The following is a 23979-nucleotide window of genomic DNA, read 5'->3' as shown; positions in this document are numbered from 1 at the left end:
GAGATGTGAGTACTAATGGCGGAGGGATGTCACAAACTCCATTCCATCAAATTAGAGAACGGTAGTGCTCAGTGTCACGAACGCGGCTTCAGACCCCAGCCCTTCTCACCAAACTCGTGGCCGAAGGACTAGCCAATCTAAAACCACGCTGTCGCGTGCGTAACAATGCCACACCCAGCTGCACCCTGCACAACGGTTTTCCAGCTAATTGGACCACAATCGATGTACCGGCAGCCTGATCGATCGTTACTGGGTCAGGTTAATTACGCAATTAACCCTTCACACTGCCACCACCTCCTTTTTGTACAGAGAAAGAGGAAACTCGGCGATATCTACAATAACACTATATTGGTTGAGGTAATCGTCTGTATAACACGGTCACCGCAGGCCGGTTATATAGAGGGTTAAACAAACACAGTAGCGTTCTCTTTAGAGGCAGGAATTCGTAAATTGCAATACAGAGCTATAGAAACAGTTCAACACTTTCAGAAGGAAAGATTTATTGCTAAAAGGTCAAATGGGTGCAATAAAAATATTTACAGAAAAAGATCTAACTAAGATAAATATTTAAATATACAGAGACTAACAGCACAGCAAAGAGATATCAGAGAGAGGTGAAAGGGTTAAGGTACTTGCCAAAGTCCTGGGTTAGCAGATCCAAGTTTCAGAGCAAAAGGGCACGGGTCTCCCCAGGTGATATTAATGTTAAAATGGGAGACATCTTCAACTTCCTTCTCTTAGGCCTGACAGCCCAATTTGTAGTTCCCCCGCAGGGGGTGTCTCTGAAGTCAAGGACCAATACCCCGTTTAGGGCGTGGAGGTCTGGGTGTGGACCTAAACTAGAGCCAAAATCTCGTTTAGTTCATATTTTGGGTCATAACTTTTCCTATGCATAAGTGACCCTCCACCCACGGGTAGATTATTATGCAGACACGTCTGAGGATTGATTACATATGAATTATGAAATTCTACACTGAATGGTTCACGAGATCTACTTTTCTGCTTTCCTATGTATTCGAGACAAGGCGAGTGACCTATCAAACTGTTCGGCTCCTCTTAGCCAATCTGACGATATGTCTGGTTTTTATGTAAGTCTCTCATTTTCCAAGATATGAGACATAGGGGATCTTTTAAAAAAGTTAGCTGGTTCAATGTCTTTTGAACTCCTGGGAAGGCTGCGTTATCTTTTTACGAGGTGTTAAATGGCACAGGTTGCTCAGACAGCCAGGCCCCAGCTCCCTTGGGGATTTTATAGCACATAGCCCCCTGCTGGGCTCTGGCCTCCTGTGACACTTTCAACAGACATATGTCCCTGTGAATTACCAGAGAGGGAAGGGAGGATGAGGGGAAAATATGTTTGTCAGGATAGTTAACCCCTTGGCCAAGATGGAGGTTGAAGCCAAAATGGTTGAACCGCGTCCATCTCTGGGTGTACACCTGCCACACTCAGTGATCACCTCTTGTGCTCAATGTGCGGAGGGGAAGCCACAACCGGAAGATCGCAGGTATCGTTGGAATTTCAGTTACACAGAGGATCATCAACTATGAGGTATAAATACTACACTGTGCCCCAATGGTCAATCTAGTATGAGATATACATACTACATTGTGCCCCAGTAGTCCATCAAGAATGGGATTTACATACTACATTGTGCCCCAGTGGTCCATCAAGAATGAGATATACATACTACATTGTGCCCCAGTGGTCCATCATGTATGAGATATGCATACTATATTGTGCCCCAGTGGTCCATCAAGTATGAGATATGCATACTACATTGTGCCCCAGTGGTCCATCATGTATGAGATATGCATACTATATTGTGCCCCAGTGGTCCATCAAGTATAAGATATGCATACTACATTGTGCCCCAGTGGTCCATAAAGTATGAGATATGCATACCATATTGTGCCCCAGTGGTCCATCAAGTATGAGATATACATACTACATTGTGCCCCAGTGGACCATCAAGTATGAGATATGCATACTATATTGTGCCCCAGTGGACCATCAAGTATGAGATATGCATACTATATTGTGCCCCAGTGGTCCATCAAGTATGAAATATGCATATTACATTGTGTCCCAGTGGTCCATCAAGTATTAGATATACATACTACATTGTGCCCCAGTGGTCCATCAAGTATTAGATATACATACTACATTGTGCCCCAGTGGTCCATCAAGTATGCGAAATGCATGCTACATTGTGCCCCAGTGGTCCATCAAGTATGAGATATACATACTACATTGTGCCCCAGTGGTCCATCATGTATGAGATCTACATACTACATTGTGCCCCAGTGGTCCATCATGTATGAGATCCACATACTACATTGTGCCCCAGTGGTTCATCAAGTATGAGATATACATACTACATTGTGCCCAGTGGTCCATCAAGTATATGATATGCATACTACATTGTGCCCCAGTGGTCCATAAAGTATGAGATATGCATACTATATTGTGCCCCAGTGGTCCATCAAGTATGAGATAGACATGCTACATTGTGCCCCAGTGGTCCATCAAGTATTAGATATACATACTACATTGTGCCTCAGTGGTCCATCAAGTATCAGATATACATACTACATTGTGCCCCAGGGGTCCATCTAGTATGAGATACACATACTACAGTGTGCCCTAGAGGTCCATACTTGATATACATATTACACTGTGCTCCAGTGGTCCATCAAGTATGAGGTATATATACTACATTGCTGGGGCACTTTCTACCCCCACTGACCACAGTCAACCCCCCCCAAAGTTTGAAGGACAATAAACATGCCCTTTATTTAAGAAGTTTGAGACCCGTTCTACACCAAAACAAGTGATTCGCCTTTGCAGAGCATGCACAGCCCCACTGCAAGGGATAATTTTTCAGTTTCCCATTATTTGGCTTTAAGCAACCCATTTAAATGAATGGGCTGCCAACACACACGAATGTGCAAAAAATCAGATATGACTTTATTTGTAAAGCAACACCCATATAATGCCACACTGTAGATTGAAGTGCCATTCAAAATAATAATACTGTAACACTGTAATATAGTAATGCATGCTTCATAATAATGTAAATGTGCCCTTAATATTATAAACAACCAGAAAGTTTCAGCCAACTGCCCTGGTGCTCCAGAGTGCGAAAGGTTTGAAGTAGTGATAACTAAATTGCATTTCACAGAATTTGCTGCCAAAAGAAAAAGAAAAAAAATGTGTTCCAAATGGAATTTGCCCTTGGTGGAGCGATGATGTGTTAACCTTGACCCAGCGTACAGGACAACATGTTTCTGGAATCATCAAGCTCAGGATAGAAGCACTAAAGCAAGCCAAGCATTAACTAAAGCCCAGTTGTCCCCAAAAGGCATCCCACAGCTGCAGCTATGTACAGTACTGTGTACAATATTCTGCTATAGCTATTCTCAACCAGGGTTTAGGGGAATCCTAGGGTTCCCCCAGAGGTTGCTAGGGGTTCCTTGAGCTGTGGCAGATTTACCTCCCATTTGATGGCGCCTGCATAGTTCTGGCCACCAATGTAGGGGCATTCTTCCCACTGACCCCCAACGTAAGAGACGTTCTTCCCACTGACCATCAATGTAAGGGACGTTCTTCACACTGACCCCCAATGTAAGGAATGTTCTTCCCACTGACCACCAACGTAAGGGACAATCTTCCCAATGACCACCAATGTGAGGAATGTTCTTCCCACTGACCACCAATGTAAGGAGTATCCTTCCCAATTACCCCCCAATGTATGAGATATTCTTACCAACGACCCGGAATTAATTGGTTTTAGTAGGAATTCTCCGTGACCTGAAAATTATTTTAAGGGTTCCTCTTTAGTAAGGAGGTTGAAAAAGGCTGCTGTACTATAACTATGACAACGGTCTCCATGGACAGAAGCGGGTCAATGAAGCTACCTCCATCTAAAGTCCATCACCATTTTTTGCCACTGTAAAGGGGCATTCTTCCCACTGACCACCACTATAAGGAAAGTTCTTCCCACTGACCACCACTATAAGGAAAGTTCTTCCCACTGACCACCAGGGATATTTTTCCCTCTAACCACCAAAGTAAGATATTAGATATATTCTTCCCACTGATCTCCAATTTAAGGAACATTCTTCACAATGACATCCAATGTAAGGGACATTCTTCGCAATCACCCCCAGTGTAAGGGACATTCTTCCCACTAACCCCCGAACTAATTGGTTTCAGTATGGGTTCCCCATGACCTGAAAATAATTTCAAGGGTTCCTCTGTAGTGAAAAGGTTGAGAAAGGCTGCTCTACTATGACACCGAACCCAATGGGCAGAAGTGAGAAACTTCATCTAAATTCCATCACCACTTTTTGCTCACACATCTGTAGTGATGATGCTGGTTTGTGATCCCCGTACTCCCTATTTTTCATATAAGTGCTGAAACAAAAATACTAGCCCCATGTGATTGGACACTCTAGCACGGCATGTGGGAAGCGAAAGTCACCTACTATTCATATCCAAAAACGTTGGCCATATCTCTTTATTCCAGATGGGCAAAAAAAACTATTTCTGCATTTAGGATACAGTAGAAATCGTTTTAAAAAACCCTATCAGTTTTTTTGTAATGTGTATCCTGTTTGAGAAATTTTCCTCAATTCCCATTCTGTAGACACAAGAGAAGTAGGAATGAGCTCGGGTTTTGCCTTTGGTTGTACTTGAAGTTTACGTGAGGCGATTTTGCATTGAAGTCAATGGGAGGCGATTTTGCATGGAAGTCAATGCTACGCGATTTTGCATTGAAGTCAATGGTAAGCAATTTAGCACTGAAGTCAATTATGATTTGGGCATCCCTACATTATACTCAAAAAACAATAAAAAGTCATGCTCAAAATAAATATCCAAAGGAAGAACTGCCAGAACCTTTAGACTTATGCAGAATAGGTCTACTCAAAACATCCATTCAATTTGTATTTAATCAGGCAGGTCCATGCATGATCAAGACAACATTCTGCCCACTCCCAGAAGTGTAGGACGCCTGCTCCCCCTCTGCACCCGGTGGTTCCTTCCAATGGTCATTATGTCTTATAGCAATGCTGGTGGAAGAAACCAAAGAGCACATTGGAGAGGTGGGAAGGCACTGGCAACCAACACTCAGGAAAGTGTGCTGCATGCTGGACATTCTTTAGCAAGCTTGGATCTTTAAAGGATAGGTTCACTTTTGGGAACGTTACATGTTCCACCCGTTTTTTAGGGTGGAACATGTAACATGTTCCCATAGCCACAGCTGCCGCCCCCGAAAGATAATACGGGAAGAAGTCTCTCCATACCATCAAATTTGAAAACAGAGCAGCCATGCGGGGCTCCGCCCACATGGCCGCATCACTTATTCAAGGACTTCCGTGAATGAATGAACTGCAAGTCCCGACACCCTTAGTGGCTGTGGGCTTGTCATTTTCAATTAACTTCCAGGGCACTATGGAGCGCCGTGGTAGTTCCTGTCAGAATATCTGCTTGACCGTACATCCCGTATTCTTACAGGTCTGCAGGAGACCTGCATGGCATCAGCAAATGTACTGATCACTAGTGCAATGCTTTCCAGGCTCCTGCAGACAAAAATAATATATGCACATATTTTTACCTGCAAAAAAAGTGCATTTATTATTTTTGTCTAAAAGGTGAACTTATCCTTTAATACAACAAGAGCCCATTTACACTTGCTCTGATTTTAACACACATTAAAGCGCCTACCACTTCAACATGATTTTTTGATGTTTTGGTGATGCTTTTGTGATACTGTTTTGAAGCTTTCATGAAGCTTGGCAAATGCCCTGTGCGTGTTGATTTTCTATTTGTTTTAAAGGGGTTCAGCAGAACCCCAGCTCATTAGTACCCCCAGTACCCTCAGCATATCCCCAGCTAATAAGTACCCTTTTGCCGCATTGGTGCTCTCATTCAGTAGATCCCCAGCTCATTAGTACACCTCTTCAGCAAATCCCCACTCAGTAGTAACCTCCAGCTCTGCTGATCCCCCCACTCAGTAGTAACCTCCAGCTCTGCTGATCCCCCCACTCAGTAGTAACCTCCAGCTCTGCTGATCCCCCCACTCAGTAGTAACCTCCAGCTCTGCTGAACCCCCCACTCAGTAGTAACCTCCAGCTCTGCTGAACCCCCCACTCAGTAGTAACCTCCAGCTCTGCTGAACCCCCCACTCAGTAGTAACCTCCAGCTCTGCTGAACCCCCCACTCATTAGTAACCTCCAGCTCTGCTGAACCCCCCACTCAGTAGTAACCTCCAGCTCTGCTGAACCCCCCACTCAGTAGTAACCTCCAGCTCTGCTGAACCCCCCACTCAGTAGTAACCTCCAGCTCTGCTGATCCCCCCACTCAGTAGTAACCTCCAGCACTGCTGATCTCCCCACTTAGTAACCTCCAGCTCTGCTGATCTCCCCACTCAGTAGTAACGCCCAGCTCTGCTGATCCCCCCACTCATTAGTAACGCCCAGCTCTGCTGATCCCCCCACTCATTAGTAACGCCCAGCTCTCCTGATCCCCCCACTCATTAGTAACGCCCAGCTCTGCTGATCCCCCCCACTCATTAGTAACGCCCAGCTCTGCTGATCCCCCCACTCAGTAGTAACCTCCAGCTCTGCTGAACCCCCCACTCAGTAGTAACCTCCAGCTCTGCTGAACCCCCCACTCAGTAGTAACCTCCAGCTCTGCTGATCCTCCCACTCAGTAGTAACCTCCAGCTCTGCTGATCCCCCCACTCAGTAGTAACCTCCAGCTCTGCTGAACCCCCCACTCAGTAGTAACCTCCAACTCTGTTGATCCTCCCATTCAGTAGTAACCTCCAGCTCTGCTGATCCCCCCACTCAGTAGTAACGCCCAGCTCTGCTGATCCCCCCACTCATTAGTAACGCCCAGCTCTGCTGATCCCCCCACTCATTAGTAACGCCCAGCTCTGCTGATCCCCCCACTCATTAGTAACGCCCAGCTCTGCTGATCCCCCCACTCAGTAGTAACACCCAGCTCTGCTGATCCCCCCACTCAGTAGTAACACCCAGCTCTGCTGATCCCCCCACTCAGTAGTAACACCCAGCTCTGCTGATGCTCCCACTCAGTAGTAACGCCCAGCTCTGCTGATGCCCCCACTCAGTAGTAATGCCCAGCTGTGCTGATCCCCCCACTCAGTAGTAATGCCCAGCTCTGCTGATCCTCCCACTCAGTAGCAACGCCCAGCTCTGCTGATCCCCCCACTCAGTAGTAACCCCCAGCTCTGCTGATCCCCCCACTCAGTAGTAACCTCCAGCTCTGCTGATCCCCCCACTCAGTAGTAACTTCCAGCACTGCTGATCCCCCCACTCAGTAGTAACCTCCAGCTCTGCTGATCCCCCCACTCAGTAGTAACCTCCAGCTCTGCTGATCCCCCACTCAGTAGTAACCTCCAGCTCTGCTGATCCCTCCACTCAGTAGTAATGTCCAGCTCTGCTGATCCTCTGGTTTTCTGATTCTCCTCTTTATCTGGTCCCTGCTCACCTCCTGCTATATTGCTCTCATGCTGCACACCACCAGAGTTTCTTCTGCTCCGTTCCCCCAGCTCTGCTGATCCTCTGCCATTCAGCCACCTCTCTCCGGATCCCACTTACTCCCATGTTGCACACCACATGTGCCGTCTACGAGTTGCTCACCTACCTGCTGCTCCACACTGTGAGCAAAATGTGACGTCTGCACCAGACACTGCCAGAATATATACACGTGAACTGGAAGTGACTACTGATGACGTCTTTCCAGTTGGCTTGTTGGTTTTCTGTAGAATCCTGGGACATCTCATACCTTAAATACCTCCAAAATAAAGCAAAGCTAATGCTGAATAAAAGCCTCCCAAAAGCTGCAGGCGCTGTTAGTGAGAATTGTCATAGCCTTCTATGGAAGCTTTGGAGATGCTTTGAAGCACCAAGAAAGCAACATGAGGTATAATTTTGGAAGTGAAGCAAACACAACCCTGTGAACAGGACTGTAAGGTAACCATTTTATTTAGTGATAGGGCTTTGATTGGCATTCAGAGTGCCTTAAAAAAATGTGTCCAATGCCACATTTGAAGCAAGTGTAAATGAGTGCTAAGGATGTGCAAGTAGCAGAACAAGAGTGGATGGGTATGAATTCCAAGGCATTTACACTGTAATGAATTGCAGAAATGCGTTTTCAAGTGTTGAGTTCCAAAGGGGGTGATCAGGCATCTTACAGAAGGTGAGAGCAAAGGCGAGATCAGACAAGTGGGGTGATATTCATCCTTGGTTGAAATTTCAGAGCTGCTTCCATGGTATATCATGGTATCACTCTCCTGGTTATATACATTGATAGGTACCTGTGCATTTAGCTGTCTGGCTGGAGCTCTACTTTAACTGCTCTTTATGCATCAAAGCACTGACCCTCCATGCTCACTTGTATTCAAAATAATAAAGGTGAAAAACATAGGCAAAGCCACAAATAGCCAGGTCCTGCTTGTATCTGCTAAAAACAATGGAAAAATGTTCTCCAGGAGAGTAAAGCTCCTCTTCTATACTTTAAAACGGAGGCCCATTATCCTCCATGGACAGAGCCAAGAATATTTGGAAGACTTTCTCCGATACCAACCATGGTGACTTTAATGAATCTGAAATTGAAGGGTCAATCGATGAGGTAATAGCCCAGATACAAATTTATTCCCCCTTCATCAGGACTTAATCCCTTTAACTAGGCTGTTGTCATGTAATTGGGCATACCCCCCCCCTTTTCATGAATAACTGTGATTGGCTGTCACAGTGATTACAAGATTGGGAGCCAGTTCCACTGACTCCAGATAGTTACGAGAGACTGGGAGCTGTTTTTGACAGCTAAGTCACTGTGCTGAGAGCACACTCTACTGGCTCCAGATAGTTACGAGAGACTATGAGCTGTTTTTGACAGCTCAGTCACTGTGCTGAGAGCACACTCTCAGTGCAGAAACCTCTGCTGCCCCTGGACACGCGTGTAGCACGTAGGCATTAAAGTTCACCTTCTTTGCTGCCGCACATTTGGGTTACATGAGCCACAACAGGTTAAGGAATGAATACAGCCTAAACCAATCGCTGACAAGCAATACAGATTGAAATACCATATACATTGTCTTCTGTATTTAGTCCAAGGGTGAACAAAAAATAATTTGGAATTCAGCGACCAGTATGTCCGATTCATGAACCACTTGATGATTTTTTTTTTTTTTTCTTTTTAAAGAGCAAGCATTATTGACAACAACTAAAGAAAACCCCGAGAAGTCAAGTGCAAGCTGTAGTTTTCAAGGGGTATTGTCATACCTGGCTTCTGAAATTTGTCCAGCCCTGACTCAGTCCTGTCTGTACATAGAATTTCAAATCCTTAAACCTTGATGAAGGGGGTGATCTCTGGGCCCAAAATGCTTTGGCTCATTTATAGAGTTTTCTATTTGATCTTGCGTTGGAATAAATTTGCATCTGGATTATTATGTTGTGGGTTGTGACTAGTTATTTGCACATGGATTGGCTTAGTTTTTCAGTGTTCATTTCTGATGATTTAGGAGGGATTATGACATCATTGTGACATCATGGGGTAGGTGTACACCAAGTTGCTGTGGGTTAAGGGGATTTCTGTTTGTCATACCCATGTATATTTGATCACTGTGTTACCTTTAGGAAGGGACCCTGCGAGACCCCAAAACATTGGCAATATCTAACTTATGTGATGGTTTGAAGAACAAACACACATTATTCTGTGACTGTCAATCTAGTGTTGGGAACTCCTTCTCCTACTTAGGAATTGCACACCATCACTACTAGCACCATCCACTTACCTTAGTCACCTCAGAGCAGGTTAGGTTCAAACCAAACCCAGAAGAAAGCTGTCACTCCTGCCCACTGCTGCGCAATCATCTACAACCAGGGCTATCCCCATCCCACTGCTGCATGTACAAAAAAGTATTGGGGATGCTCATGACATCCTTGACCTGAAATGGCCACATGGCCATTTTAGGGTCGATGACATTGATCAAATATAGCCATATAATCAATAATTATGTAATACATGGAGAGTGCTGGTTAGTGAGTCCAAAATAAATGAAAATGTGATGAAAATGTGACAGCTCTGTTATCCCAGTATGAACTCCAATAGGGTATCCGGTGAAAGAAATGGTAAGACTGCCCACTCACCGGAAGCGCAATCTTTATACGCGTATAGAAATCCATACGGACGGAGGTCTCGTGAAGATACAGCCTGGTAAGAGGTGGTAATGATGTCCCTCAGAAGGTCCCTCCAATGGGTTGTGAGTAAACAAGTCTGGTCTAAGACTTCCCTCCTCTGGTCTGAATAGATCACCTGGGATCTTACCAAGCTGTATTTTCATGAGACCTCCGTTCGTTTGGATTTCTATACGCGCATAAAGATTGCGCTTCCGGTGAGTGGGCAATCTTACCATTTCTTTCACTGGATACCCTATTGGAGTTCATACTGGGTTAACAGAGCTGTCACATTTTCATTTATTTTGGACTCACTTACCAGCACTCTCCATAATAACAGAGGGTCTTGTTATCACATGATTTTATTATACAGGATTTTACATAACATATGGTTTTAGTCTTTGTATTTTATAAGTGTATTGGTACGTTATTTGTTCTAGTGCTGCACTATTTTTTCTATATACTTGATATAGAAAGGTTTTGTGGTTCCTTTTTGGTGCATACAGCTGCTTCTATATGCGCTCGCTAGGTCTTCATATTTTGCATAATTATGTATTAACATCATGAGCATCTCCATCCTGTAGGTGCCACCCAATCAACTGAGGAACAGACAATGCCCTGGCCGCAGCTGGTTGGGCGGCAATGGGTGGGATTGACAGCTTATGTCCAGTTTGGTCCAAACTCAGTTCAGACTAAACCTGAGCTCATCCCTATTCTTGTTGTGTCTACAGGACAGGAATTTTCCCAAGTGGCCATATCAGGTCAATGATGTCAGGAGCATCCCCAACCCTATGTGTACATGCAGCTGCAGGGTGGGGAATGCCCCGGCCACAGCTGTTCGGGCAGCAGTGAGAGCTTTCCTCCATGTTTGGTCCAAACCCAACTTCAGAACAAACATGAGTTTATCCCTAATACAAACACTGCATGGATTAAAACCCAGAACTGTGTAATTTAGGGCTCATTCACATGGATGGCAGCAAACAAAATTGGCAGTTGAGCCACAGTTTTACTTTCCCCCACATGCTATGGGGGTTGAACAGATGTTGGCATAGCAGCAAAGATTATGCTCTATGGCCATGCCAAAACTGCCTCGCAACCACATGCAATGCATGCAGTTGTGGTACAGTGGCGTGGACTTTTCAGGGTTAAAAGTAGCAATGAGGAGCAACCTGTCAAGCGCCCTCCAAAAAAGTGATTCACTGCAGATCACTTGAAGGGGGCGGCAAGTGTGAATGAGCCGTTAAAGATAACACTCTACAACATCAATCAAAACCTCAAACTATCAATTTGCAGAGGACTTTTCCTTTAATATCTGGTGCCTATATGACCCTCACCTTGTGACCTCCATAGAACGCAATCTCTTCGGAGTTGGCGACGACTCTGGAGTGCATGTACCTTAGCTCTCCTTTCCTTCTGGCCTCTTCTGCCACCAGTTTCCCAAACTTTGGTGAGCAACCCCTCAGCACCTTGGCTGTGATGACCACCACCAGTCCAGCTATGGTGGACGGCCAGCCCGTGTTGGCTCCCTTGGACTTGGCCGTACTCAGCAACGTGTAAGTGGTTACGATCACATCCAGCACTGGCTTGGTCAGGTTGGAATACAGATGGGCCACAGAGTTGGCAAAGGCCACTACGTCCTCGGTCAGAGACTGGTCAGGGTTCCTCAGCCGCCCGTCCATGTTGCTGACCCTGTAATAAGTCTGGTTTCCAAAGTACATCTGGTAAGCATGGGCCACCAAGCGGCTGCGGAACGCCAGGCTGAGCTGCCCTTCCAGGTACCTTATGGCACTGTTGATGAACGTGGCCGGGAGGGCAATGAGCAGCCACTTCAGCAGCTGGAACACAAAACTGGCCGGCCTCTTTTTTACAATGCACCGGGTCAACCGGCCGTCCAGCTTGGCCACGTAGACTGAGAGGAACGTCCTTGAGATTAGGGCGGCCGAGTGCAGCACCAGAAGCCCAAACTCCTTGCAGGCCAACTTGGGGAAGAGAAGACGGAGGAGGCGAGCCAGTCTTCGGAAGAAGATTCGGTTCACCCCGGTCCGCTCATAGCCCGGCACCGCGGTTGGCGCTCCTTGACTTCCGTGGAGTCCATTGGAGCCTTTATGCTTGTGTTGCTGGAGTAACAGGTGTTTCAGGACTGGGTAGAGGCGGCGGGCCCCGTAGGTGGCCAGGGCCAGGGCTGCCACCCGTTTGAGGACGGCGCCCTGGGTGACAGGGGACGGGCATACCTGGATCATGGCTGTATACTTTATCGATGTGACTCTTCCACCTTCCCAATGGTTACTCCAAGGGATCGCTGCCTACAGCATCACTCAGCTTCACTGTAAAAGCAAGACAGAGGTCCACCAACATGGCCATGGGCCACCACCATAGGCTTCAAGGAGAGTCACCTGCACACATGGGGCCCCTCAACAAATGGGGCACTTGGCTTGTAGTTCACTCAGCCCACAATAGTTTTCTTCTCCCCCCGGAACTCTTCAAGCACAGCCCAGGTGACTTCTCGTCCTGCCGCCCTCCGCTGTCACTTCCCGTCTCTGTCCCCACGACTTGCTGTCACCCTGCTTGGTAACGGTTAGTCCGAGCCGGCGGCTAGCCCCGCCCACCCTGGCCGATGACAGCTGGAGGAGACAGCCCGGGAAAGGCGGAGAAAGGAGGAGTGGGGCGGAGCCCCGGCGACTTTTCTGAATAGGCTTTTGCCAGTCAAAATGGCGCCCTGTCAAGCTTCGCGGGGGCTCCGCCCAGTTCCGTCTGGCTGAAACTTTATTGAAACAAAAAAAAGTAAAGCTCGGAGTAGGCGCAACAGGTGACGTCATAAGTCAGTCAGTAAGCTCTGTTTTCTCTGAATTGGAGGAAGGGAGGGCTGAGCAGAAGAAATGAACCTGGTTGTCAGGCCAGGGCGATGGGAATGATAAATAAACATACAATTTAGGTTATGAAGAATATAAAGCACACGAACTTTGCTTGTAAGGGGGGGTGTTATAGACTCCAACCCCCAGGAGTGTGCCTAGGCTCATTAAAACCATTGTTTTCACTCTTGTGATGGTGGAGGTGAGCAGTAATGACTAGGCCTCACCTAGCAACGTCCTGGGAACATTCCAGTCAGGCTTCATGAGGTACATAAATGGCCTACATCCATAGCAAGAGCATTGTTCAACTCTAGTCAGAGTTTATTATCCAGAGATACTCCTCATCTGCATAGGCAGTTATTCGGTAAAGGTGGACTATAAAGCAGTTCATTATGCAGGCCATAGACGGGTCGAAAATCGGCCGATTTTTGCACCGTTAGTGGGTTAATTGGTCGGCCATTTTTCGCGGTTTTGGCACATTTTTTTTATCGGTAAAGTTGGAACAAAATCGTCCGATTTTGCCGTTCGGCCGATTTTCCCGGCACTGATGGGCAAATCGGCTGATCGTTTTACCGATAAAAAATCTGTGCATGAGCAGTGACCTGCAAGAAGAAGAAGAAGAAGAAAAAGAAGAAGGATAAGAGGAAAAAGAAGAATAACAAAAGAAGAAAAAAAGAAGAAGCAGAAGAAGAAGAAAAAAAGAATTCCAGTCCGCTATTATATTTGACATGAAAAAGTATTGCGGTTGCAACAATGTATCTATTTGTATCCGAATAAAACCATCTGTATCCGAAATGGATACAAATAGATACATTGTTGCAACCGCAATACTTTTTCATGTCAAATATAATAGCGGGGCTCTTTGCAGGGACAGAAGTAATTAAATGCCGGCCGTAGACGGGACGAAAATCGGCTGATTTTTTTTGCCATTGGTGGTAACGTCCGCCTATTGAACGACCGATTTTTCTTTTTTTTTTAAAAACGGTTGGTTTTCAACCCATCTATGGCCTGCATTAGTCCCCTCTTCCAAAAAATAAAAGTCAATATCTACAAATCCTGTAGCAGCTGGCTATTAATATAAGGACACTGACCTGTCCAGGGATCCAGCACCATCCTCACCCGCCCTCACCGGTCTTCGGGTCCCCGGCGGCGCCATGCTAACTGTGGGAATCTGGCTGTGACTCCTTGCGGCTTTAAGAGCCAATGCGCATACATGTGAACGGTGCCGCAGCCTCCACCTACAAAATGTCCCAGAAGGCTGCAGGTAGGGCGGGGGGGCAAACCTCTGCTTGGGTTGCCTAGGCAGAAGTGGGAGCAGGTACATGTCAAAACCAGGTACCCCGCTCCCCAAAAAATCCAAATGAATACCCTTTTTTCACAGTTCACAGCTGCATAAGAGGTGGGGGGAGAAAAACAGCAGGACACCGATCTTCCCAGTGAATGCCTGTGTGTGTGTGTGCGTGCGTGCGTGTGCGTGCGTGTGTGTGTAGGGTTGGGTCAGGACAAGTCTGATCATTGGAGGAGAGCAGGCTGAGTTCCCTATAAAACAGATCACGCTGTGCTCTCATGCCTAGTGTGGTCAGTTATTAATAGGAAAGCAGAGGGCCTGGCAGGAACACCAGGGATTTCACACACAGGAAGCAATACAAAGAGGACAGGAGACTTTTTCATACAAGGACATGGTACAGCAGGCACATATCAGGAATAGGAATAGGGGTTTACATATTCTTTAACCCCCCTGGCGGTATTCCTGAGTGTAGCTCGGGGTAAAGTTTCAGCACCACAAGCGGTAACCCCGAGCTACACTTGGGAATATACTGCAGAGCAGCTCCGGGATCCCTTCTGCACTTACCTTGTCCTTCGCTCCCGCAATGTCCCCCCTGCAGTGTCCCCGGCCATCTCCTCCAGCCGATGCCGGCATCTGTCTTCCGGGTTCCGTTCCCTGCAACGTCGGGACGTACGGGGACGGAACCGGTGGGAAATTAAAAAATGTGAAAAAGTGACATTCAGAAGTGAGAAATGTCCATGGCGTCCAAAAAGCGTCCCTTTAGGTCAAAAGCGGTTTTAGATCAGCTAGAGAACAGCAATAGTAAATCAGAACCACTTGCAGAATTGAGTGATAATGATTTGTGGGGGAAATTCGTCATCAGACACTGAAAACGATTTTGCGACTTTGCTCAGTGATGTGCGAACTTGGCGCTCTATTTCAAATTTCAGTGTTTTTGGTTTGATTATATTATTGAATTAAATTTATTATTATTTTTTTTATGATTATTTATTATATTATAATTTATGATTTCGTGTTTCAAATTTTAACATACCCGGGATGTTTACTAGACTCTTGTGTGGACAGATTTCACTGAGTTATTCCTAAAAATTACAGGCCTACAATAAAAAAAAATACATATTTCCAATGAAAACAATGTACCACTTTGAGCACAGAAATATGGACATAATCAGACCGCTAGGGAGGCTACGAGCCCAGTCACACCGGGTACGACTTGCCATGCGATTTTCCTTTCCATACAAGTTTTAAATCACATGGCAAGTTGCACCCTGTTGTCCACAATTAAAGCGGTCACATCGGTGTGATTCCGACTCGCATGCACTACTTGAGGTGCGACTTGCATTGACATCTGTGTCTTGCAAGCTGCAGATGTCTTTCAAGTCGCACCGCAAGTCTGATTGACATCTGACTTTGAAATCGTGCGACTTCACTGGAAGTCACTCGATTTCAAAGTTGGATCAGTGTGACCGGGGACTAAAATGAAACTGAACCCATCGATTTAATAATTAAAAAAAAACCTGTTACATTCCTAGTATTCCAGGTTTGCTGTCACATTTGCTTGTGATCTCAACCAAACTGCCAAACCATCAAATGGCCGGTGTCATAACTGATCACATGTGCATCACCATGGCAACTGCAGATCAAACAGAGGCTAAGATGGCAATTTCCTTGGCTGAAAAAGGATAGGAGGGTTTAGTTCCACTTTGACAACCAATGATGCTAAGCGATTGTACGGCACAATTGTTAGGTCACAGGCTGCTGAGATGTCCAGTGTCATTGGTTGTTAAGGTGCAGACAGGCTGTGAGTCATTGGTTGCTAGAACGCAAATGACTGGCCCATACAGCACCATTGGTTGTTAAGGTGCAGACAGGCTGTGCATCATTGGTTACTATGATGCAGGTGGCTGGCCTATACAGCGCCATTGGTTGTTGTGGTGCAGACGGGTTGTGAGTCATTGTGTGCCAGGACAAATGTGGCTGGCCCATAAAGTGCCATTGGTTGTTAAGGTGCAGGCAGGCTGTGTGTCATTGGTTGCTAGGATGTAGGTGGCTGGTCCATACAGTGCCATTGGTTGTTATGATGCAGACAGGCTGTGAGTCATTGGTTGGTAAGAAGCAGTTGGCTGGCTCATACAGTGCCATTGGTTGTTAAGGTGCAGTCAGGCTGTGAGTCATTGGTTGCTAGGATGCAGGTATCTGGCCCATACAGCGCCGTTGGTTGTTAAGGTGCAGACAGGCTGTGAGTCATTGGTTGCTAGGAAGCAGGTGGCTGGCCCATATAGCGCCATTGGTTGTTAAGGTGCAGGAAGGCTGTGAGTCATTGGTTGCTAAGACGCCCTTGGCTGGCTCATACAGTGCCATTGGTTGTTATGGTACAGGCGGGCTGTGTGTCATTGGTTGCTAAGATGCAGGTGGCTGGCTCATAGAGCGCCATTGGTTGTTATGGTGCAGGCAGGCTGTGCGTCATTGGTTGCTAGGACGCAGGTGGCTGGCCGATACAGCGTCATTGGTTGTTATGCTTTAGAGCGATTTACAGAACCCTACTATAGTCCATTTAATATGGTTAACTATGGGACACATTCACATCTATGCACTTTCAGCTGCTGCATTTTTGGACAGGGTCACGGACTTTTACTCCTGCAGCAGATTGCGATTTTGGTGCAATAGACTTCAATGGAACCACACCAAAAACACAAGTGTTGCATTTTTATGCAGTTTTTATGGCCAAGAGGAAAGTATTGAGTGTGACTTTGATGCAACTTTAATGCAACTTTACACTCTCCGATGCTCGACTCACATCAACGTAGTACAAGGACCCTTTCAAAGCCACAGCTACTTTGAAAAAATTCCTGCACTACTTTAATGCAACTTTGATGTGACTTTTCACTCTCTGGCACTCAAGTTGCATCAAAGTAGTGCAGGAGCATTGTCAAAGTTGCTGCGACTTTGAAAAGGTTCCTGCTCTACTTTGCAGTGCATTGCAGGGATTATAACATAAACTTGTTTGCAGTTTTTTGATGGAGACTAATTCTTGAATAGGAGGGTCTGGTTCATTATAATCTCCAGGTGCATGCTCAGTGTTCCAGTGAGGAAAGCTGCAGGGTCTGCATCCCTTTAGAAATATTTAATATATAGGGCCAGTTCACACTCCATGCGTTTTTTTCTGCACCCAAAATGCACAGAAAGTAGGTGATATGGTTGTCAATGTCAGTTCACACCAGTGCTTGTAGTTCCACTGCGTTTTAGTTGCAGGAAAAAAAGAACAGGCTGCATTTTTCCTGCACAGAACTGTACTGAAACATGGTAAGACGCATCAAAAACGCACCGGAACGCACCAAAATGCACATGTCCCTATTTACATTAAAGAAAAAAAGAAGGGAAAAAATGAGCCAGAAGTCATCAAAAACGCATCGGAATGGGACAAAAACGTATCAGAATGCACTGGAAAGCACCAAAAACATGTTAATAATGCGCATGCAGAACTCATCTGGACTGCATTTCTATGGTGTGAACCGCCCCTAGGGGTCCTTAGGGAGCATGTCACCAAAATTGGATTTTCCATTGCAGGGGATACCTCTTGTTATTCTGAAGAAATAGGCTCCTTTCACACGGGCCTTCCGTTTTTTCATCAGTTCAGTCATGTTCTTTCAAAGAAAAAATGGATCAGTTTACATCCATTTACATCAATTTAATCTGCTTTTATTCGTTTACATCCGTCTTTCATCAGTTTTCATCCGCTTACATCCTTTTTTTTGTCCGTTTTCATCCGTTTTAATCCGCTCACACTTGTTTTTTGTCCATTTTCATCCATTTACATCCATTTTAATCTGCTTACATTTGTTTTCATCTGTTTTTCATCCATTTTCATCCGTTTACATCTGTTTACATCCATTTTAATCTGCTTTCATTTGTTTACATCCGTCTTTCATCAGTTTTCATCCGCTTACATCCTTTTTTTGTCCGTTTTCATCCGTTTTAATCCGCTCACATTTGTTTTTTGTCCATTTTCATCCATTTACATCCATTTTAATCTTCTTACATTTGTTTACATCTGTTTTTCATCCATTTTCATCCGTTTACATCCATTTACACCCGTTTCCATAAATTTTTCATCCATTTTAATCCGCTTACATCCGTTTTTTGTCCGTTTTCAACCATTTACATCTGTTTAATCTGCTTACATTCGTTTACGTCTGTTTTTCATCCGTTTTTCGGCCATTTTCATCTGTTTACATCCATTTTTCATCCATTTACATCCATTTTTCATCCGTTTTAATTCGCCTACATCTGTTTTATCCGTTTACATCTGGTTTTCGGCCCTTTACATCCATTTTAATCTGCTCACATTTGTTTACAGCCTTTTTTTTTTGTCTGTTTACATCCATTTTTCATACGTTTTAGTCCGCTTACATACGCTTTTTGTCCGTTTTCATCCGTTTACATCCGTTTTAATCTACCTACATTCATTTACATCTGTTTTTCGTACATTTACATCTGTTTTTCGTACATTTACATCCATTTTCATCCTCTTACATCCGTTTTAATTCACTTACATCTGTTTTTCATCCTTTTACATCTGTTTTTCGTACATTTACATTCATTTTCATCCTCTTACATCCGTTTCTCAGCCATTTTTCATCCATTTTCATCCAGTTACATCTGTTTTTAATCCGTTTACATACATTTTTCATCAGTTTTCATCCGTTTACATTTGTTTTTCATCCGTTTTCATCCATTTACACCCGTTTTAATCCGCTTACATTCGTTTACATGCGTTTTTCGTCTGTTTTCATCTGTTTACATACTTTTTTTGTCTGTTTACATCTATTTTTCATTCATTTTAATCTGCCTACATCCATTTTTCATCCATTTTAATCCGTTTACATCCATTTCCATCCATTTTTCATCCGTTTGCATCAGTTTTCTGTCTATTTACATCCGTTTTCATCCTTTTACATCCGTTTTTCATCCGTTTTTCGTCCGTTCCAGAGTTTTTTTAACAGAAGAAAAATAGGGTTTTCATCTGTTAAAAAAAACAGATGTTAAGGGATACAGACATTAACCACTTGCCCTCCAGAGGATTCTTCCCAACCCCCCCCCCCCCCCCCCCCTTTCCTGACCAGGCCATTTTTTTTTTTTCACTGACAATTACGCAGTCATGCAACACTGCACCCAAATTAAATTTATGTCCTTTTTTCCCATGAATGGAGCTTTCTTTTGGTGGTATTTGATCGCCTGTGTGGTTTTTATTTTTTGCGCTATAAACAAAAAAAAGACTTTTAAGAAATTTTGAGAAAAAAAACAATATTTTTGACTTTTTGCTATTAAACATGTCCAGTAAAAAATTTAAGAAATCAAATTTCGTCATAAGTTTAGTTCAAAATGTATTCTGCGACATGTCTTTGCTAAAAATATGTGTAAATTAATTGGTTTACGTGTAAGTTATAGTATTTACAAATGGCGGTATATATACTGGGATTTTTTATTTTTATTTTTACTAGTACTGGTGGCAATCAACAACTTATAGCAGGACTGCTGCAGGCATTCTGACACTGGGGGGGGGGACTGGCTTGGTGTAACTGACATCCCCAGTGACACCAATACAGTGATCAATGCTAATACAAAGCACTGACACTGTACTAATGGCACTGGGCAGGAAGGGGTTAACATGAGGGGCGATCAAAGGGTTAACTGTGTGCTGTTTTACTATGGGGGTTGTGCATGTGCTTTCCGCTGTAAGCACACTGCTTTGTATGGCTGTGCTATGCAGAGCCATACAAAGCAGTGTGCTGGAGCTGACTGGGGAGAGATCTGTATTGTTTACATACAGTTCTCTCCCTCCATCAGTAATGATTTGTAATCACTGGGTGCCGACGAGAAATCACCAACCAGGAACTGGTGATTGACAGCCGAGGCTGCGAATAGTGGCGCAGGTAGGGCGCGCACCCCCTACCTGGAAATGCAAAATCACATATATATATGTGATGGTGCGCACACCTGCCAACCTGTAGCAGTATATCTGCTATACGGCGGTGGGAAAGCGGTTAACGGATGATAATCCGTTTACACCCGTTAGTCCATAGAAATACAAGGGTGTCTGTGTTTCAGCCGTAAACGGAAAGATAAATAATACGGACACATGGAACACGCGTGTGAAAGAGGCCACAGCTGTTTGTCTGTGTCCATGTGCAGAGTGCATCTGTATGGGAGTGGTTGTATAATTATCAATCAGCTGCTGCACCTCCAGGTCTCTAATGAGGAAAGTGGCAGGGTCTGCATCTCTTTAGACGTGATTTATTTTCCCTTTGAGAGTATCTCACCGAAAATGACATTTTTGTTGCAGGGGATGCGCAGAAATCTGACTTGTATCTTAGTGCGGGCTTCTGGGAAAATCAGTGAACCAATCACACAAGCAGGAAATGACATCTGGGGGGCGCTCTGTACACCACCTGTCTACAGAACCCCATCCAAGCAGCCATGTTGCATTTTACAGAAAATTACAGTGCTGCAGATTGGAAAGGAAAGGGAATTTTTTTTTAATAACATTCAATTGAAATCTGAATTGTGTAGCCTTTTATATGTTTTTTTTAATTTGATATTTTTTTCTTCCCATGAAAGTGGAGTTACCCTTTAACTTGGCATCTCAAGCAGAGTGGAAGTATGGAAACCTCTATGTTCCTCAACCACAGGATACTCCTTTGTTACCTCTGCTTGTCATATATCAGAGCTCCACTTGGTGGCTGAATGGAACTCTTGGATCTTGGAATCTAAAGGTGATCAGAAACAATCTCAATGGTGAGATCAGGGGCGGACTGACAACTCATGGGGCCCCCGGGCAATAGGGGATCATGGGGCCCCTGTGTCCTTTCCCAAACTCAAAAGAGCCTATGAAAAAGGTACCAGGGGCATCTCATGGGGCCCCCTACTGACCCCGGGCCCCCGAGCAGTGCCCAAGTTTCCAAATGGTCAGTCCGCCCCTGGGCGAGATGAAGACCAAGCTGTCCGCAGGTTACTAATGACCTGAGTGAATGCCTCAGTTGGAATCCTTATGGTCAAGAGACCAACGTTCGTCCTGCGGTAAGGACTCCTTTATGCTTGCGGTTGGGTGGGCAGTGGTAAAAATAAGCGGTTGAGCCTCAGTTTTACCTCCCTAACCAACAGCTTCCCCTTGAGCTATAAAAGCAATGGCCAGGGTGTACACATTGCGCTTCACGGACGCTGCAGAACTTAACCCCCCTGTTTCTTATAGCAGGCACTACCAACGTAGGCTCAACGTTACTCCCATTTACAAAACTCTTCTGGCTGTCAAATAAAAAAGAAAAAGCAGCAGTGTCACCTCCTCAATGCCACTCTCTGAAAAGCGATCAACAGAGAAACAAATAAAGAATAAGAATAAGTATAAAACGGAATTTAAAAATAAAGATAAATAGTAAATAAAAAAGAAAAATGGCACAAAAAATATAATGAAAAGAGAATTGTGAATGAAAGATAAAAATGAATAAAACCAAAAGAAAAAAATAATTAAAGAAGATTGAGTATAAAAAGGGGGAATGAAAAAAAAAATAATAAAGGAAACATGAGAACTTAAGAAAAAAAATTAGGATAAGAGAATGAAACAAAGAATTAGAATGTATATAAAACAGGGAATGAAAAAAAAATACAAAAGAAAAATGGCACAACAATAAAGAAAAAAATATATAATTAAAAGAAAATTGTGAATGAAAAAAAAATTGAAAATTAATTAAAAATAAAATTGATGGGGAAAGAAAAAGTAAATAGGTAAAAAAAAAAAAAGAAAAATTAAGAGATAAGAATGTGCATGTGCTAGAGAAATAATTAAAAATGTAAATGGGATTCGTGTGACAAAAAAAGATGAAATTGTAAAATGATTGATATTCAAAGATAAATAAATAAATACATATTCTTTTCATATCAACTATTTCAACATTTTCCTCTCTTGTTGTCACATGCATCCCATGCAGGGGTGGACTGACCATTTGGAAACTCAGGCACTGCCCGAGGTCAGTAGGGGGCCCCATGAGATGCCCCTGGTATCTTTTTCATAGGCTTTTTTGAGTTTGGGCAAGGACACAGGGGCCCCATGATCCCCTATTGCCCGGGGGCCCCATGAGTTGTCAGTCCGCCCCTGATCCCATGTATATTTTTCATTACTTCCCTAGAATATTCTCATTCTTATCTCTTCATTTTTTTTTTATTTTTTTTTACTTTTTTCCCTTCATCAATTTTATTTTGTATTCATTTTCATTTTTTTTTTAGTTTTCATGCACAAGTTTCTTTTCATTATATATTTTTTTCTTTACTTTTGTGCCATTTTTCTTTTTTATTTCTTTTTTTTTCATTTCCCATTTTATAAATAATAATTGTTTTCATAGCAATTATTTCACAAATTTTCTCTTTTTTTTTGTCACATGCATCCCATTTACATTTTTCATTACTTCTCTAGCACGCTCTCCTTCTTCTATCTTAATTTTTTTCATTTTTTTTTACTTTTTTTCCCTTCATCAATTTTATTTTTTATTCATTTTTAATTTTTCATTTGCAAATTTCTTTTCATTATATTTTTTTCTTTACTTTTGTGCCATTTTCCTTTTTTAATTATTTTTTTCATTCCCATTTTCACAGGCACACTTTTAAAGTTTGACATGTTGGGTATCTACTTACTCGACGCAATCTCATCTTTTACATTGTAGCAAAAAAAAAAGGGTAACACATTGCATTTTTGTGCCGTCAAATTCACTTTAGTGTATTTTCTACAGAAATTTTGCGTTTTGTAAACTATTGCTCTAATATCGTGTGACTATTTTATTCTCTAGGTTGTCTGATTTCAGAAAATATATAACATTTTGAGGGAAGGGAAGGAAGTTAGAAGATCTTCAGGCCTAAAATTATTATTATTATTATTTTTTTTTAAACATGCACGCAACATCCAACAAAAATGGCTCTGGCAGCGAAAGGGTTAAATCTTCGCCTATAGAATATGTGAGGGTGCCGAAGTGGCACCATTTTAAAGCTTGACATGTTGAGCATCTATTTGCTCGGCGCAACCTCATCTTTTATACCATAGCAAAGAAAAAAGGTAATATATTGTGTTTTTGTGCCCTAAAATTCACTTTAGTGCAATTTTTTCTTTTTTACTGAAAATATTCAATAACTTATTGCTTTTACATGCTCTCAAATTCATTTTAGTTCTTGTTTAAAAACAAAAAGGGTAATAAATATATTGCATTTTTGTTCCCTAAAGTTCATTTTAGTGCAATTTTTTTTACTGAAAATATTCATTAATTTATTGCTTTTACATACCACAAAATTCACTTTAGTTTTTCTTTTAAAAAAAGAAAAAGAATAAAAAGGTAATAAATATATTGCATTTTTGTGCCCTAAAATTCACTTTAGTGCAATTTTTTTACTGAAAATATTTAATAATTTATTGCTTTTACATGCCCCAAAATTCACTTTAGTTCTTGTTTTAAAAAAAAAGGGTAATAAATATATTGCATTTTTGTTTCCTAAAGTTCATTTTAGTGCATTTTTTTTACTGAAAATATTCATTAATTTATTGCTTTTACATACCACAAAATTCACTTTAGTTTTTGTTTAAAAAAAGAAGAAAAAGAA

At 43.3% G+C, this 23979-nt stretch overlaps 1 protein-coding gene across 1 annotated transcript in view; it reads right to left on the bottom strand.

The window, feature by feature from the left end:
* The window catches only part of ABCD1 (ATP binding cassette subfamily D member 1), a 121001-nt gene extending 108208 nt beyond the window's left edge, over positions 1 to 12793 (bottom strand). Inside the window, exon 1 of the mRNA XM_089674945.1 lies at positions 11541 to 12793. Coding sequence (XP_089531071.1) covers positions 11541 to 12446 — 906 coding nt within the window. The 5' untranslated portion in view covers positions 12447 to 12793. The remainder of the gene's footprint in view (positions 1 to 11540) is intronic.
* Between the last annotated feature and the right edge of the window lie 11186 nt (positions 12794 to 23979).

Source organism: Staurois parvus, unplaced genomic scaffold (genome assembly GCF_062004578.1).
Source record: "Staurois parvus isolate SC_StPar_1 unplaced genomic scaffold, SC_StPar_1.0 ptg000154l, whole genome shotgun sequence".
Lineage (NCBI taxonomy): Eukaryota > Metazoa > Chordata > Amphibia > Anura > Ranidae > Staurois > Staurois parvus.
The sequence above is the reverse complement of the archived record's forward strand: the minus strand, read 5'-3'. Positions and strand labels throughout refer to the sequence as shown.